We start from the raw sequence: 19387 nt of genomic DNA, 5'->3' as shown, positions 1-19387 counted from the left end.
TACTGATGATCTAGACTGATGCACTAACAAGCTTAAGGTTTACGTTTATGGTTTTAAAACTGTTTACCCATCTGAGATCGGTAAAAATAGGGTTAAAATAAAATGATTATATATAGAATATGAAAACATTATAAACAAGACTAAATAAATAGCAAAACTTAGTGGTACACTTTTAAAAAATGCAGCATGAAGTTAATTATGCAAATCGGTTTAACTTTTTTAAAGCGATACTCCAGCCAAATATGAAAATTACCCCATGATTTACTCACTATCAATCAATTGGAGATACATACACTCACCTAAAGGATTATTAGGAACACCTGTTTAATTTCTCATTAATGCAATTATCTAATCAACCAATCACATGGCAGTTGCTTCAATGCATTTGGGGGTGTGGTCCTAGTCAAGACAATCTCCTGAACTCCAAACTGAATGTCAGAATGGGAAAGAAAGGTGATTTAAGATATTTTGAGATGGCATGGTGGTTGGTGCCAAATGGGCCGGTCTGAGTATTTCACAATCTGCTCAGTTACTGGGATTTTCACGCACAACCATTTGTAGGTTTTCAAAGAATGGTGTGAAAAGGGAAAAACATCCAGTATGTGGCAGTCCTGTGGCCAAAAATACCTTGTTGATGCTAGAGGTCAGAGGAGAATGGGTCGACTGATTCAAGCTAATAGAAGAGCAACTTTGACTGAAATAACCACTCGTTACAACCGAGGTATGCAGCAAAGCATTTGTGAAACCACAACACGCACAACCTTGAGAGGGATGGGTTTCAACAGCAGAAGACCCCACCGGGTACCACTCATCTCCACTACAAATAGGAAAAACGGAGGGGTTACTTGATTGTAACCTTGTTCCCTGAAAAAGCGGAACGAAAGCTGCGCTGCTAAGCGCTATGGGGAAACGTCTTTATCGTTGACCAGCTGAATATAGTGTGCAAACACGTCAATGAAATTGACCCGGAGGTATATAGCCTCGATTGATGACGACATCACAGCGCACCCGATGCGAGGCTATAAAATAGATGAGCAACAGCTGTGTCATCAGATCTTTTGTTTGAAGACCAGTCCTGGGACATCTACTGTACGGCAAGGCAGCGCAGCATCTCGTTCCGCTTTTTCAGGGAACAAGGTTACAATCAAGTAACCCCTCCGTTCCCTATCAAAAGCTTTACTGGATGCTGCGCTGCTAAGCACTATAGGGAAGGACAATACCCACACTGCCATGCTTGGAGATGTCTGGACCCTTAGGGATGTGTAAGTGTGCGCACAAGACCGCAAGGAAATCTCAGACATAAATAACCAAGCTAAAAATAGTGGATGTGAGCGGAAAGGATGCTCCTGCCGCCTCACAAACACCTATAAGAAGGCACCCCTTCCTAATAAATAGCAGTGGGGGATACCCCTTTATGGAAAAATGGTTTAGACAGCAGCTTGAGATGCTGACTCGAGGACATGAGACCCTGGAGTGACATGAGCAACCAAGCTATAAAATCTTATGAATGTATGCGGAGAGGACCAGCCCGCCGCATCACAAACGCTCTGTAAAGAGGCACCCCTTACTAAAAATAGTAGTGGGGGACACCCCTCTATGGACAAATGGCATAGACATCAGCTTGAGATGTTGACTCGAGGACAGGAGATCCTGGAGTGACATGAGCATCCAAGCTATAAAATCGTATGAATGTATGTGGAGAGGACCAGCCCGCCACATCACAAACGCTGTGTAAGAAGGCCCCTTTTACTAAAGCAGTAGAGGAGACTACTCCCCTGGTGGAGTGGGCTCTCAGACCTGCTGGCGAGACTCGACCGCGCGCCTCAAAGGCAAGAGCAATGGCATCCCTAACCCAATGTGATATGGACTGCCTGGTGGCCGCAGAACCTCTGTTGCGGCCCACAAAACAGACAAACAACTGCTCTGACTTACGCCACTGGCTAGTGCGGTGGACATAAGTCTGAAGAGCACGGACTGGACACAATCTGTGGTATAACTCCTGCTCCGGCGTGGTGAACGGCGGAGGGCAGAAAGTCTCAAGAATGACCGGATGTGCAGTCGAAAAGGGAACCTTACGCAGGTAATCAAGATAAGGATGTAAAATCAACTTCACCATTCCTGGGGCAAAATCTAGACAGGATGGCGAGATCGCCAGAGCCTGCATATCCCCAATTCTTTTTAAAGAAGTTATCGCCATTAGAACAACCATCTTTAGTATCAGAAGTCTATCAGACGCTGACTCTAGAGGTTCAAAAGGAGGTCTGAACCAGACCCTCAAGGACTATAGCTAGGTCCCACGAAGGAATCTTAGTTCTTGCTGTAGGCCTCAATCGTTGGATGCCTCCCGAGCGGCGCCCCGTCCACAAAAGCGTGGCAAGCCGAAAAAGCGGCCACATAAAACCTGAGAGTGGATGGGCATAAGCTGCTGACAGCTTTTCCTGCAGAAAACTCAGAACTGTAGCAAACTGGCAGTTAACAGGATCTGCATTATGTGTCATGCACCATGCTTCAAAGACACCCTACTTAAAGGCATAATTCTTTCTAGTGGAAGGAGCCCTAGCACTCAAAATAGTGTCAGTAACATCAGGCGACAAACCTGTGTCCCCAGTTGGTACCCTTAGGAGCCAAACATGGAGATTCCACAGGTCGGGCCTGAGATGCATTATCATATGAGACAGAACGCCCCTCCTCTCCAGACTTGCCCATGGCGAGCCGTTGAGGAGAGATATTATCTCTAAAAAACCATACTCTGTTCAGCCAACGCGGTGCTATCAGAAAGAGGCAAGAGCCTTGCTGGCGAACTCTGGCTAGAACCTGCGGGAGCAGCGCCACTGGAGGAAACGCATAAAGGCGTTTGTCCGGCCATGTGTGCGCCATTGCGTCCAGACCCAGGGGGGCTGGGGAACTCAGAGAGAAGTAAAGGAGACATTGCGCTATCTGAAAAGAGGCCAAGAGGTCCACTTTCTCTCTGTAAAATCAGGTCCATCTCCGAGACACTATGTCTGGGTGGGGTTTCCAATCCCCAGTCGATAATGTCTGCCTGGACAGTAAATCTGCTCCTACATATAGGTCTTCTGGGATGTACACTGTTCTGAGTGACAGGAACTTGTCCTGAGCCCAGAGAAAAATCTGCCTCGCTATCTTGTTCAGATTGCGCGAGCGCCGACCTCCCTGGTGACTTAAGTATGAGACTGTCGCTGTGTTGTCCACCCGCACTAGGACATGACAGCTTCTCATTTGGCGGAGAAAATATTTCAGGGCCAGAAATACAGCCGTCAGCTCTAGGCAATTGATGTGCCAACCGAGCTGATGACCCTCCCATTCCCCTTGAGCTGGACGACCATCTAAGGTCGCACCCCAGCCCGTCAGGGAGGCGTCTGTCATTAGCAGTGTGCAAGGCAACAAACCGGGGTCTTATCCACATAGTTAGTGTATGAAGCCCGTGGCGCATCACTTTAATCAGCCTTTGAGGGTTGGCCCTTGGATGAAACCCTCCGGCTCTGAGTCACAACTGAAACAGCGTCATATGCAACAGCCCCAAAGGAATCACCGTGGATGCTGATGCCATAAACCCTAATATCCTCTGATATTATTTCACAGTGAGATCCTGGCCTAGCCTGACTCTGCTCAGGGTATGCTGAATGGCCTCGATTCGTGCTGGAGACAAATGTGCCCGCATCGTAATCGAATCCCAGATTATCCCTAAATAAGTCATTCTCTGGGCACGAGAAAGAACGCTTTTCTTGGCGTTGAGTCTCAACCCTAGAAAAGTAGATGTGCTAACACAATGTTTTTGTGTTGGAGCGCCACCTATCGCGATTTTGCTAGTATTAGCCAATCATCCATGTAATTTAAAATGCGGATGCCCCGGAGTCTCAATGGAGCCAGTGCTGCATCCATACATTTTGTGTATGTGTGGGGTAATAAAGCTAGGCCGAATGGAAGAACCAGGAAGTATCTGCTGTAATAGCCTGACTGGAAGGGGAACATGTTCTATGGCCCCTTTCATCAGTAGAGTTGGTATTTCTTGCAACAGTACATGCGTTCATTCCGGTCTCACAGAAGTGAATATCACGCCATTGAAGTGCGGAGGACGATGAATAACTTGGATTATGTATCCTAAGTGTACTGTGCTTATTACCCAAGCAGAAACGGCTGGCAGGAGTTTCCACGCTGCCAGACTCTCTGATAATGGTATTAATTTTATTATTTCCTCTTAGGGGAATGCTAAAAACCCTGCACGGGGGGCCTTTAACATTGAAGACAGAGGGCCTTTAACATTATGCTGGAAACCGCCCCCCCCCCCCCCCCCGCAAGCCCAGAGGCGGCGGAGGTGGAGAGGCTTCGTAAAACAACGGGACGGAGCGATCTGATGTAACATGATATGCCCCGCCCGCCGGCGAGCCCTACTGTAAAGAGTGGAATATTCCCTCATGCTTTTAACTTCAGTGAATTTCGTGACAACGGAGTCAACCGTGTCACCAAATAAACCCAATGGGGAAACAGAGGCATTTAAAAGAAAAGTTTTATCCTTCTCATTTATGCCTGACAGATTTAGCCATAAATGCCTCTCTGTGTTTACCAGAGCAGTATGGCCGATAGCGCGAGCCGTTTATTTAATGACACGAAGAGACAGATCTGTAGTCATACGCAACTCGTCAAATGTCTCTTTGTCCATTGTCTTGCCTGCACTCAAATCCTTTAACAGATCAGCCTGGTATGCCTGTAATATTGCCATAGTATGCAGCGCAGCACCAGCCTGACCTGCGGCTTGATAAGCTTTGCCCACGAGAGCTGAAGTTATTTTGCACGGTTTCGTGGGCAGGGTAGGCTTCTTTAATGAGGATGCCGAGCCAGGCGAGAGATAACTCGCGTGCGTCTCTTCCACCTGTGGCATTTCGGTATATCCGCGCGTCTTCGTACCCACGATAGTCGTAAATTGACGCCGTGGGCATGAAGCACGCAATGAGTATGGTCTTTCCCATGATTTATTTAATTCACCATGGAGATCCTCAAAGAAAGAGAGAGGCTCATGTTTCGTCCTCTCCCTTTGTCACTATAGAAACCTATCCGCTAGTTTGCTTTGTTTGGGGTTCTCTGGCTCGCGAGGCCAACCAATTCGCAATCTGGCGCATGTTACCACCTCGAGAAGCTTCTCGACCGACTTTCATCGCGCGAGAAACGCTCGGAGGCTGGTTTATGAAACTCAGCAGAACCGAGAGAGATATCATCAATGTCATTATTATAATTACCCCCACATAACCCGAAGAAACACCGGAGTGCGCTTCGGAATCACGTGAAGAAATATAACTTAATTTGAGGTTGCGGTCAGAAATAATCACGGCGAGCACGAATCATTTATATTGTGAATGATTCACAATTCTCGCACTCATCAGACTGTACAAAGCCATGACCGCATGCTCCTCCCCCAAACACACAAAACAGTTAAGTGTGTGTGTCGTCCTTCGCCATAAAGTGAAAACAAACACGACTTAGACTGCTCGTGACTCTTCTTACTCATATTTTCCTTTTAACTTAAACTCCTTTAAAATCGGAAAGAGAGAAAGTCTGCACTCTATCTTGTTGGAATCTAACTCCTAACAAAGATCTCAAGTGAAGTTCAAAAGGTAAGAGAGAGATTTGCATTTCAGTGTAGCACACACTCATTCAGTTACGTTAGTTGGTCTGAAAATAAAAAGACCTGATGACACAGCTGTTGCTCATCTATTTTATAGCCTCGCATCGGGTGCGCTGTGATGTCGTCATCAACCGAGGCTATATACCTCCGGGTCAATTTCATTGACGTGTTTGCACACTATATTCAGCTGGTCAACGATAAAGACGTTTCCCCATAGCGCTTAGCAGCGCAGCATCGAGTAAAGCTTTTGATAGGGAAAGAGGCTACAATTTGCACAAGCTCACCAAAATTGGACAGTTGAAGACTGGAAAAATGTTGCCTGGTTTGATGAGTCTCGATTTCTGTTGAGACATTCAGATGGTAGAGTCAGAATTTGGTGTAAACAGAATGAGAACATGGATTCATCATGCCTTGTTACCACTGTGCAGGCTGCTGCTGGTGGTGTAATGGGGTGGGGGATGTTTTCTTGGCACACTTTAGGCCCCTTAGTGCCAACTGGGCATCGTTTAAATGCCACAGCCTACCTGAGCATTGTTTCTGACCATGTCCATCCCTTTATGACCACCATGTACTCATCCTCTGATGGCTACTTCCAGCAGGATAATGCACCATGTCACAAAGCTTGAATCATTTCAAATTGATTTCTTGAACATGACAATGAGTTAACTGTACTAAAATGGCCCCCACACCAGATTTCAACCCAATAGAGCATCTTTGTGATGTGGTGGAACGGGAGCTTCGTGCCTTGGATGTGCATCCCACAAATCTCCATCAACTGCAAGATGCTATCCTATCAATATGGGCCAACATTTATAAAGAATGCTTTCAGCACCTCAAATCAATGCCACGTAGAATTAAGGCGATAGGGGGTCAAACACAGTATTAGTATGGTGTTCCTAATAATCCTTTAGGTGAGTGTATAACTATTTTAAAGTTAATAAACTATAATAACTAGCTTCCGGTAACAATGTTATCTTGAACTCACGCGATTCATCAATTCACGAAATCCAAGATGGCGCCGTTACCGGAAGCTAGTTACTATTAAGTTATATATAAGAAACATGGATTTTTTATAAAATCGCGTCGATTACCCACAAAAGACCTTTATTAACCCCTTGGTGCTGGTATATTACTTCTGTGAAGGATGAATGCACTTTTTTGGTGTTTAAGTCAAAAGTTGTTCCTTGAACCATGTTTTCTACCAAGAGCTTGGAAGAGCAAGGGCATTTCCTAAAATATCTCCAAATGTTTTTGTCTGAAAGATTATCATATGTATCTCAGATTGCTTGAGGTTGAATAAATCATGGGGTCATTTTGATATTTGGCTGGAGTAAGTTAAGGTTCCCAGACTTTTATCTCTGTGGAAATATTTTAAAGGAAACAGATGAGGTTCAATATCTGGGACACTATATTGCAAATGATCTCTCGGACGACAGAGACTTGTTCAGGCAGAGATGTAAGCTGTATGGTCAGGCTAATGTCTTGGCACGTAAGTTTCACATGTGCTCCACTAATGTCAAAACTGTATTATTTAAAAGTTTTTGCTCGCCTTTGTATCCGCAAAACGGGGAGCTTAATCTTTTTTTACTTTTTAATACATTTTAATAAAGAATCCATGTGTCATTTATTTGTCATTGGTGTTACCTGTGATTTAAACAACATTAATGTTGATACTAAATATTTTTTTCATTACAGCTTGTATATTTAGTTAAAGGTTGAGTAGAGGAAAGATAACAGCAAGAAAAATAATTGATTATTAATATTTGTTTAATTAAATGCTTTATCTTTACCCAGCATTGTATGAAATTATTAGATTCTCAGTTTGACTTTTTTCTTTAAAACCAACAAAAACAAAAATATTCAACAAAAAGGCTTTGATGCAAAGACTGAAATATCAACAATGTCTAACATCCCATATCAACAACAAAATATTACTAGAAAGTACAGGAAAATACATTCATAACACCAAAACTTGGTTTAACAGCAATGACACAATGTAACACCAATCATAAAATTTTCCATCTTGTTTTGTTTTTATGCTTTTATGTTGGTCAGTTAAAGGAATAGTGCTTAGGAAGTACTCATTAGAGAAGTCACACTAATGACGGTAACACCAATGATGGTAACACCAATGACTATTTACAGAAAAAATAATATTTTAACAAAATGGCTGCCATTAGCCATGTGCTATTTCATCAGAGATGTAACAATCACATACTTATTCAGTATAATGTATTTTTATGTAAAGATCTTAACACTCCCAGCCATAAAAAAGAGTAACAATAATGACATCCAAAAAATCTTATATCAAAATTCTTAGATATATTGTGATATTTTAGACAAATAAGGTAAGACATTTCAAAAACCTTTTGCCTTCCTCCACTGCACTTCTTCCACTGACTTCTTGACCCAAGAAAAACTTCAAAGAGCTGATGCATTGTTTCAAAATAAAGGTGCTTTGGGTAGGGTAACACCAATGACATAGATTTGGGGGACAAATATTTATTTGATATAATTTATATTAATAGTGTATTTTTATCATTTCAGTGTTGTAGTAAATGCATACAGGGTTAAAGGTAACTGTAAATTAGATAAAAACATGGTTTTAAATAATAAGTACACAGTTCAACTTCCATGTATGATCAAAGGGACAGGACAATTTTCAAGACCAGACATTTTAAAAAAAGTTTAAATAAAGGGAAAAAAAGAAAATTAAATAAATAAACTCTCTCATCATTTTAAGGACAGTCTATATTTATTAAATATATATCATTATGGGATTATTGGGTCAAATTAAACGATTAAGTGGTCTGCAAAAGCAAGGGACAAGCATTTCCACCTTTTTTTGTAGAATGACCCGTATAGTATTTTTCTATTTTTGTTTTGTAAGCTTTTCTTTTTAATACTATGGACCAGGATTCTGTGTCCTTAATAAAGATGAATAATTATATCACTTTATCACTTTTAATGTACTTTTTAACTTTTTTGTTACTTTAACTTAACAAATTATGTTGATATCATTTTACTGTTTATGTATCTATTCCAGAGGGAGTCATGGGGTCCTCAGAAGATATTCATTATGCAACTATTTGCAAAACATATTCATATTAAAGCTAACATTAAAGAAGTCTTTATCAATTTAATTCGTAGCTTCATTTGACCACAGTCAAGACCTGCAGCTCTTTGACGCTTAAGCAGCAGCAGCACGTAGCTTTTCTTAACTGTCTGTCGTCATTTTGCTTTTCCATCAGCGCTTTTACACCAACTGTAGAGCAGGAGAGAGAAGACGATCGGGGCCTCTGTGGCCTCACAGCAAGCAGCCAGAGACTCAGTGTTTAGAGACGAAACTTCAGAGTCTTCGGCCTGACATTGATGCACCTTTTGTCTTGTCGTATGCAAATAGAGCGGGTTAAGGGAGAAGCCGGTTTGAAGTGCAAATAGTAATTTAAGATTCCAGCTCAACTGTTCTTCATCCGCTCCATTCCATTAATTACCTCTCCCCCGGCGAAGAGAAACTTCATTAAAGCACAGATAGGAAGAGTGTTAATGCAGGACTGTTGAAGGGCAGACTACAACAAGATTTAAACCATCATACTGTATACAAAGAGTTTTCTTTAAATCCTGACACCCATGTGAGAAGATGTTTTGTTTATATTAAATAAAATATAATTTGTATGGTGCTCCTGTGGCTCAGATTGTGATGGCTTTCATTCCCAGGAAACAACACATACATAAAAAAAGTAAAGATTGGGGGGGGGGGGGGTTAACAGTATTTCATCCATTCTGACTTATTAAAACACTTTAAGAGTTGGATTCATGCTAAACAAAGACGAAGTGTCAAAAATAGCAATTGGACGTGTGACAGAATCATAAGTTATCCAGTGTTGTATACAATGCTGCTAGCTCATGACTCACTCCTCCCGCAGCTCGTGACTCCTCCTTCCGAATGTTTCCAAAATCGCTAGGGCTGATCATCCGTCTTTTATACATTTGCTAAAACTAAATAAATAGATAAAGACTCTTCGGAGATATGAAGGATGTAATACTTAAGCAATATCGCTCGAGTAGGAGTGTGATATAGCTCTATATCATCACGGCTGTGATTAGGCCAGAGGCACGAGGCCGCAGGCCGAGTGCCGGAGGCAATCACAGCCGTGATGATATAGAGCTATATCACACGACTCCGAGAGCGATATTGCTTTTATACAACAGTTCGACGGCACACGTTTGAAAAACGAAAACTAGAAAACAAAAACGGAGTTATTTTAAAAGCCTCTTTGTTTGAGAACTACTTCTTCCGCCACGGATTTGAGGGCGGCCAGAATGACAGGTAAAACTTTCGGCTGCTTTGAAGCTCATAACAACTCAATGGACGGAAAAGCCGTTTCTTTATATTACTGTTTCTTGGTCACAAAGTGTAGTTTTAAGATTAGTTCAGTCGAGAATGTATCTGTATTATATTTAAATCTGCAGTCGATTAGTAAAGATAGCGCCTGTTTGAACGTTTGCTTACTGAGATTCGGTACAAATGAGAACCAAAGCATGAGCGGACATCAGTGTTCACTCGCCCCGCTGACCACCGCCCTCTCTGGGCTACATTTCTGAAAGGTATTCCCCGGCTCTCATGTTGGCCTTGTTTGTTTATGATGATTGTCAAAATGAGATCAAATCAGCAGTATTTGGTGTCATGATCAAACTTGTACTTGTTTTTTTATTCATATTTAGTGTCTTTTGTGTTGTTATTGTTTTGGCGCGAGGTAAAAGTTAAAGCTCCAGTGTGTACTTTTTTTAGTTAATTCTTAGCAAAAACCCATGTTTTCTTCCAAAAGTATGTGCTCATTCATGTGTAATTACTTCCACCCCACTAATCAAAGTATTCTCGTAAGTGTAGAATCTGCTATTTAAAATACATACGATCGAGTCGCTCTCTGGCTGAATCCATGTTGTGCCTCCATCTTTGAAATACATTCGCCGACGAGGGACATTCCTGAAATTCAAGCTCCGCCTTTCGCGCTTTCAGAGTACACTCAAGCTGGCCGCGAGCTGAAGCCTACGGAGGTTGCATGTGTAGGCGGTATACGTCATCAAGACAGTCTTATTTCAGAATATTAACAATTATAAAGCTGACATTTATTCTTAGTTAATTGTAAATTGATGTAATATGCTTATGACTTGCGAATGTAATGCTCAGTTAATTTAAATAAACCAGGCTTGATGACGTATGCAGCCTGCATATGCGACCTGTGTAGACTGAATCCTTCGGCCGCACGCCGTGATAAACCTGCGATCTAATGCTTTGAAAGCCTGTTGAAGAACTATTCTCGAGGACATTAAAACACGTCGCCAAGGAAGCGAAACAGGGATTTTAAACGACAACGCGACAGGAAAAACATCAAGACCAAAGTCAATATTGGAGTTAGTTTTCCAAGATGGGTCTCATTGGACAATGAAGTTGCTAAGTTATCTTCACCACAGGTAATTCAGCATATTCGTTTACATATACAGTTTATGTTGTAAACTTGAAGTTTTATAGTTCCTTGTGTAACTATAGCATGGGTATGCGTAACACTTGTTAGTGTAAACATGCATGTGGTTTAATGTCTTGGAACAGCCACACGCCGTCTCTCCGCCCATTTATGTAATCTGAGGTAACTGTTACTGAGATAAATGTTTTTCATCTTTTCTGACCTCTAACACAAACACACGGTGTACAGCGCTATTTTTAGCCTTTCATTGATAAAAGCGTCTGATCTGCGCGTCTTTCGTTTCATTTTACAAGCGTGTGAAAGTTGAGCGATCTTATTTCACCAATATCAGAGAAAGCTCTTACATATACACGGACATGTAACGTTTACTTAAACATAAGCATTGGACTCTGACATATTAGTTCGCGTCCATTTAAACCCGTCATTACTCTAGCTCATGAGTAAATGACAGGAGAGGAACTGGTCCACAGACCATCTCCTCAGTAATCTGAAGAGAAGCGGTCGAAAATGGACAAAAAGAGACGGATTTAAACACCAAGTGTAAACGTAATGTCTCTCTCTCGTCCACTTGTGATCTGATTGACGAAAACGCATCTAAATACCAAGTTTAACAGCCCCTGTGATAATTTCCTCGCGTGGATGAAAAAGGAGTGTCTAAGCTACGTTTATGGTTGCTTTTTGTATGTGATTTTAAGCGGATATATACAATCAGACTTTTTCCACGTTAAACATAAATCTGTGTGCTTTGATGGATCACACGCAAATGACATTGCAAATTGTTCATTTTTTTCATTGCTTTTGCTTTGTAGCTACTGGAAGCCATGTTAACCTTGGCATGACACGGCCGGGCCACCGTACGAGTTAAAACGCGTTCCGAATGGGGGGGGCTAGAAAGTAATATTCAGTTGGTTGTCATATAGACTTTCACCGCTTGATGGGAGTAGATCCTACACAGGGGAGCTTTAATAAAACTATACTTGTGAAACGTTACTATTGCTTTCTCATGTATTCTTAACGCGATACGAGCACTCGATTATTATTATTAAACTTTGTTCTTGTCAGTACTATACAAAACGGTTTTTTATAAGTGTCAGAGAGATGTTTTTGCATGCTGCTTATAAATATACCAGTGGCGATATCTCATAACATGTTTTAATAGTCACGTCACGATAAAGTAAATGATCAATGTCCACATTTAAAAGCTGCGGGGCTTACCTGCAGTTCCACGGTGTTTTCGCGTTCTGATAAAAGATATAGCTCCAGAAAAAAACGAGTGTTTATATTCCTCTTTCCAAGTGTTAAGCGTCCACACGATGTGACAAGACATTTCTCCCATTAACTGTAACGTAACATCCAAGAGCGCTGATCTTTGACGGAATAATACTTCTGATTGGGGATTCACAGACTGATTTATGAGCTAGTAAACTAATGAGACACACGGAGAGTGATTCACACAGCACGTCTGTGTTTTTCCATTCAGAGATGAGCCTGCTTAGGACCTCCATTCACTAGGTGGCGGAATAATACGAAAGGTGAAGCGGCTACAGTGCCGTTATCAGTACAATATCATATAGCTCTTAGCCAATCAGATTCGAGAACCAGAGAGAACTGTTGTATAATACTCTATATGTACTCACGATTAACATCATATATGCAGAAACAGCTTGTGTTATGGAAGCTTTAGTCACTCTGGATGAAAGTCTACGCAAGATACTCTAAGAAAGGTTGTGTTAATTTTGTACACATCGTTTTGTGTTATGCTATTTAAAACATTATGTGTTGATTTTGTGGTCAAATAAATAAAAGGGAGAACAAAAGATGTGTTAAAACAACACAAAATGTGTTGTTCCAATCATATCACAGAGATGTGACACATTAAATGTGTTGTCCTTAACTAAACAGAAAATTTGTTGTTTTAACACAACTGTTTTAAGAGTGTAGATCAATGTAAATATATTTATAAAATTCTGACGTGTCTAATGTAAAGTATGATCATGTAGCATTGTGCACCAGGATGCATGTAGGTATTTTAAAGAAAACACCACAGTTTTTCAATATTTTACTATTTTTTTACTCATCTGCTTAAAACATTGCCATGTTTTATTTTGTGCCACCATACTTACTCGTGTAACTACTCATGTAACAGTCTTTAAATAGGGAAAACATGGAAGTGTTTGGTGGCTTCTAAATTCATCCCTGTTTGGATCCTAAGGAATGAATGGGGCTAGGCTAAATGCTAACACACTCACGACGCACTGTACAAAGATTAAGTGCACGCATTAAAAAAGATAGATATGTGTTAATTAATCTGAGTTGAGGTAAGAACATAGTAAAATATTGAAAAATGCTGGTGTTTTCCTTTAATGATATGTAAGTGTAAGGGAATTTTGTGATAATGAGTGATGTAAATTGGGATCCAAACGTCTAAAAGAACATTGAAAAATTGCACGTCAACCATTTAGTAAAATACAGAAAATTCACAACTATGCTGTGAAAAGATCCATGTTTACACGAATCCTCTACGACGACAACATATGTGACCCGTCACGGAAACCAGTGACACAAGTCGGCAGCACAACTTTCGAGATAATAAGAAAACATTTTTTTTTATTTGTGATTTTCATTTTTTTCTGTAGAATCTGTTAGTTGAGATCACGAAGAAGCCTCACCATATTTGAGATAGCAGTTTTTGTATATTTAAAAGCGTACATTTTGCTGTTGAAATCAGCTTGTTTTTCCGGAGATTTCTAGCGAGCAGTAGGGGGCGTCATTGTCTTTGTATATTTACATACTGTATAAGCAGCTTGTGTTTTTGCCCTCGCCCCCAAAGGGAACAGCGTGGTTACTTAATAGGGATAGTTCGCCCAAAAATGAAAATAATGTCATTAATGACTTACCCTTATATTCTAAACTCGGAAGACCTCCGTTAATCTTCGGAACACAGCTTAAGATGTTTTATGTGGCCGCGGTCGGATGACGTCAAAGTACCGTGAGAGCTTTTCAAGAAATCTTACGGAGTAGTTTAATTTCGACTTTGACGTTATCTGTCTGTCAGTTCTTGCAGCGCAGCAAAAAGTCAAACACACACAAAAAGTCACACAGAGATCGTTGAATTCGTTATTTAATTGGCTACATGTTTTGTCTATCAATATTTTCCACAAAGTCATTGGCTGATGTAGGAACGAGCGAGCAATTGGTTACATCCCTAAAGGACATCACGTTTTCAACGGCACTGTTTGGATTATTTATTATACTACCTCCCAACTTTTAAATACAAACTTTGAAGGCGGGTTCATGTGTTTAACGCAACTTAAATTACCGGAGTGTAATCTCATATACCCTAACATGTTACGATGTAAATAGTCCTCAGATTGTATATTATGTTCTATTACCAGACGTTTATGCGAAATCTGATGTAAACAATAGACTATATCTATATTTCACGGATTATAAGCATTTGTGGACAAAAATGGTCATTGGATTATTCACACATCTGAAACAGACTGGATTCAACTTGTGATCAACACAAAGTCATGTTTATTTTTGCATGTTGTCATCCGGACTTCTGTCACAAAATACTACATATGATGTTAGAACATCTGTGTCTCAAAACGCCTTTACAGGGGGTATGGTCTAGCTAAATGAGATGTAAATGAGCCCTATTGTCTCCCCCAGGAGGAAAAAAAGTACCTTTCCGTCTCTATTTTCTGAGTTTTTCTGAGTTCCTACATTCAAATGGCCACAACTTCTCCAAATTGTATCAGATTTCCATCGTTGGAAACTTTTCCATCGTTGGAAACTTTCAGAATCTGTGAATAACTCAAAATGCCCCAGATCCAACTTGTGTCCCTATTTTCCCTTCTTGGTCACATATGCTGTATTACATGCGCAAGGCCAGTAGATGGTGAAAGCATTGAGCTGTTGTGTTTACACGGATGATGAGGTTGGCTTATACTGTAACTACAAGTGACCCTAGACTTTTGTAAAATTTGTTGGAGAAGCGTAAATAAACTCTTTATCTTAAGCAGCACAAACACAGTCCTGTAGGCTGACATTGTTCTTTTGCATATACTGTAGTCTGAATTAAGCAAGGCAAGTTTATTTATTTATCAAAAACTTGCACATTGAAAACTGTCTTCAAAAAGACCCCAAAATGTCGTTGTCGTGTAAACAAACAACAAAAACATATATAAACTTTCCAGTTTATGGTTAAAAATGTTGTCGTGTAAACTACCCTTGTGTAAGCATCTCCTTTGTATAAAGTGTCAGATTTTTCTACCTTCCCAAGGTTTGTAGATTTTATGCATTTTGCAGATGTTTTTCCAAAGTGATTTACAGTACATTTAGGGTATAAATTTTTTCAGTATGCATTTGGAGATCAAACCCTTACTCTTTCTTATGACATACAGTAACACCAGCAATGATTAAATATTCCAACATTCATTTTCATTATAATTACACAATACTGACTGTAAAAATATGTCCAACCTGTCCGAGCTCTTTACAGAATTAGTTTATTCTTTGGGAACAATAATGCAGTTGTCTTGCTTTGAGTCCTTTTCTAGCACTGAAAGAGAAAGAAATCTCTAAAAGTCTTTTTCCCCTTTGTGGTATTTCAATCAAGCGCAGCAGCTGAGCAAAATCTTTGCATCATGTTAATTTTAGTCAGACCTACATTTGCCCCCCGGTGGAGCGGAGTAATTGAAATTTGCCTCAAAGCAGAATAATTTCCATGTTAAATAAATTATCTGACAACACCTGAGCAATCCGACGACTCTGTTATGACAATGCTGCCTAGCTCAGCACCAAAACGTAAATCCTCCCACTGAAGTAATTGTTTGGTATCTCTGCCAGACACACCGGCCTCTAGTTTCAATGATGAGAAACCTCACAAAGAGATGTTTGTTTGCTGGATGTTATTGTTGAATAATGCCATTGAGAATCGGGTGTAATTGTATGCCAACATGCTGTGATTTGCATCTTTACTGGTTAGAGATGGCTTGAGGTTACTCCTCCCAACTATGAATAGCCTAAAATTTGGTTCTAGTCTATTTTGATCCGTGGAGATGTTTTGAAAGACTCTCCATTATAGCTCTGTCTCTGCAGGCTCTGTTTGTTATGCTGCGTTTACACCAGCTGCGGTAGAGGCGTCAAGCACGAGTGATTTCAATGTTAAGTCAATGTGAAGACGCGTTGACGCGCATCTGAAGGTCTCGCAGCGCAAATGAGGCGTTTAGCGCGCCGCGTTAGACGCCATTGCCCACATTCGCGCATTCGCACGAATAGAACGTCTGGCACGGTACACAGGAAAGATGCTTTTTGTGCGAATTTGAACTTGGCAGATTTTTGCGTCGCGTTAACCAATCAGGAGCCTGCTCGCTGCTGTGGCGGCAGCCCCGCCCGGAGTCACTCATTCAACATGAAGGAACGTTTGAGCAGTCACCCAGAGCTATACGACTAGGGTGGCCATTCGTGCCAGTTCCGCCGGACACATCCCGAACATGTTTTCGGGTCCGTTCCCCCGGAAGTCGCATTAGTCGACCACATAGGTCATCAAGGTTTAATATTTCGGGTTAAATTTCAGAAAAGCAACTGTTACATTTCAATGTATTTATGAAACTACAATGATTGTATGTCTTAAAAGAAATAAATCTTACTTTTCTAATGTATTTTAACTGAAATGTGAGAACCTCGATGACGAATGCGGTCGAGCAACGCGACTTCCGGAGAACGCACACGAAAACATGTTCGGGACGTGTCCGGCGGAACTGGCACGAATGGCCACCCTATATACGACACAAGTTCTTATTTCTGTAGACAGGACTAAAAAGCACCTCACTTGGAAGAGTGTCAGTGAGGACATTGGGCAACCTGGTAAGTTGTAAATATACATTTCACTTTTGAGTCACATGAGGTTTATTGACCTGCGGCATTCCCGCCATTTTTAAACTATTTTCCCCCTATAGTAAGGTGACCAAATACAAATCGGTAACAAATGCTTGCTTTTTCCGCACGTCTACTTCACTCTAGATGCGCGAATGCATTCAAACTGTTCAAGCGGCAAACTAGTCGTGGTAGACGCGATTTTGACGCTTCAAACATGGCTGGTGTAACCGCAGCATTAACGTGGGTTCACACCAGCCGCGTTTAAGGCATCAAATTTGCATGTACCGTGCCTAGTTTGCCGCTTCAACATTTTGAGTTTACTCGCTTCATTCACGCGGAAATTCGCGTCATGGGAGGGGCTTATGCGACTCTGCTCGCTTCCTGTAATCACGTCACTACTAGAGCAAGCTCCTGATTGGTTAATGTGGCGTGTTTTTCTGCGAAAGTTCAAAATTTTCAACTCACGCGTTTGCCACAGCGCGCTAATTAGACGCACAAATTAAGCGGAATTGCGTTTACCTCACGTGCGCTTGACGCCTCTACCCCGGTGTGAACGCAGCATTAAAGATGTTATCAGTTGTAGGTATACAAAGAATCATTTCACAAAAAAAGTGGAGGTTACAGAAAATAAATTAAACAATCATTTGACAGATAGTATTTAGACAATTTTGTCCAGCCTGGAAAGAAAAATTTGACACTGTTTATTTTTATGATTGTTCATGTGACCAAATCCCAGTCTGTCATATATCAAAATGAATCTTAATGCTTCTTTGGAAAGGTGAAGTCATTTTCTCAAGACTGCTAGAAAACTATTAACTCTGAATCAAAACTGCTGACCTTTTATAAGGTGCGCTTAATCAATGCCTCATTGGAGCTGAAACTATTGAGAACAATATAATCACTCCGAAGGCCAAAATTGTGACATTTATAGACACCAGGCTGACTGCCTAAAATATCCCTTTCACTCCAAATAGCGTCCCTGCAAGTCATCACTTTGGAAAGCTGATAAACCAAACCTCCGGCCCCAGATGGCTGTCTTTAAATCCCTCTGCGACATGTGACTCTAATATATTCTAAGTGGCTTGAGGTACTGGAACATAATGTTATGGCCGAGGCTTTTCTGAAGCCTCTTGTTTTTCCTTTCTCTCTTTCAACGTTCTTTTTCTCTCGTTCGTCTATCTCTCTTTGTGTGCAGCGTAAGCCTCAGCCATCGCTGCAGGGGGCTTATGGGTAAGTCGGTGCTGAAGAAGAGTTTGATCTGTTAGGCTGAGATTCAGACGAAACAGCAGTGTGCGTGTTACTGGTTTTCCGGGCCTGTAACCGACTGAGTGAGAAAGCACTAACTCCCACTGCAGTTGTGTTTTCAGAGTACTTAAAATTGACACGAAGCCCCCCATTACTTTTTATGTGCCCATACAAACTATTTAATTTGTGCCTGACTGTTATTTTTTGTGGCACTGGGTCTTTGGCTCACAGCTAACGGGGCTTGGAAATGGTGATTGACGGAAATGTTTATGAGGAAATGGCAATGAGAGTTTTAAGTAATGTGTTTATGAAAGTGAATTTATTCATTCATTCAGTTATTTATTCTTGAACTGCTTAACATCATGGTTAGCTTTTTACCGAATGCAACAACAATTATACACAAACCCAACATAAATTCACAAAACATGTTAATTTTATTCATTCACTTTAATCCACATCTTTAAAATTTATACGATTGTGAGGAACAGATCCAAATTCAGCCCTTTATCCAGCGATCTTGATCCTGGTTCTCGGCAGCGACCGTCATTGTAAAGTCTAATTTAAATATTGCGCTCCAAAAAGCTTATTTTAAGTATTTCAAGCGCTCATTGGCTCTTGCATGCTACATCACAGATTTGTGACATTGCCGTCTTTCAGTCGATGTACTTAGTTTTGAAATGCACGCCTTGGCAGAGAGATATCGGATTTTCTTTAATACTTCTCTGTACTTCGTATACTTCAAAAAGGAAGACGGCTGCAGCACATCATTGCGCCATTTTAACTACTTTTGGTACTGCTTTTAAAATTTTGCAATAAAAAATTATTGTCATTACACTTGTCTGTTTGTATGCTTTTTATTTCTGACAGTAAATGATTTTGGGTAGGACTATATTTTAAATGCTCTGTTACTACGGTTGTATAAAAAATGTATAAAAGGGGTAAGTTTTGAGGTAGCGTTAGGGTTGTAACATTATCGATAAGTTGGTTAAAGTGAAATTATACAGCAATCTTTATGGTATGAAAGATTTGTAAATGTTTTACTTTTTGTAGCTTTAAAAACACAATACTACTTTAAAGTGTTGCAAATATTTCTGTATTGTGCGCATCAGCATCTATAAGCGTCCATTTAAAC

At 40.7% G+C, this 19387-nt stretch overlaps 1 protein-coding gene across 1 annotated transcript in view; it reads right to left on the bottom strand.

The window, feature by feature from the left end:
* Window positions 1-9096: 9096 nt before the first annotated feature.
* Window positions 9097-19387, bottom strand: part of LOC129418975 (taste receptor type 1 member 1-like) — a 70640-nt gene continuing 60349 nt past the window's right edge. The window contains exon 7 of the mRNA XM_073853976.1: window positions 9097-9207. Within this exon, the coding sequence (XP_073710077.1) occupies window positions 9097-9207 (111 nt within the window). The remainder of the gene's footprint in view (window positions 9208-19387) is intronic.

Source organism: Misgurnus anguillicaudatus, chromosome 15 (assembly GCF_027580225.2).
Source record: "Misgurnus anguillicaudatus chromosome 15, ASM2758022v2, whole genome shotgun sequence".
NCBI classification, from domain to species: domain Eukaryota; kingdom Metazoa; phylum Chordata; class Actinopteri; order Cypriniformes; family Cobitidae; genus Misgurnus; species Misgurnus anguillicaudatus.
The sequence above is the reverse complement of the archived record's forward strand: the minus strand, read 5'-3'. Positions and strand labels throughout refer to the sequence as shown.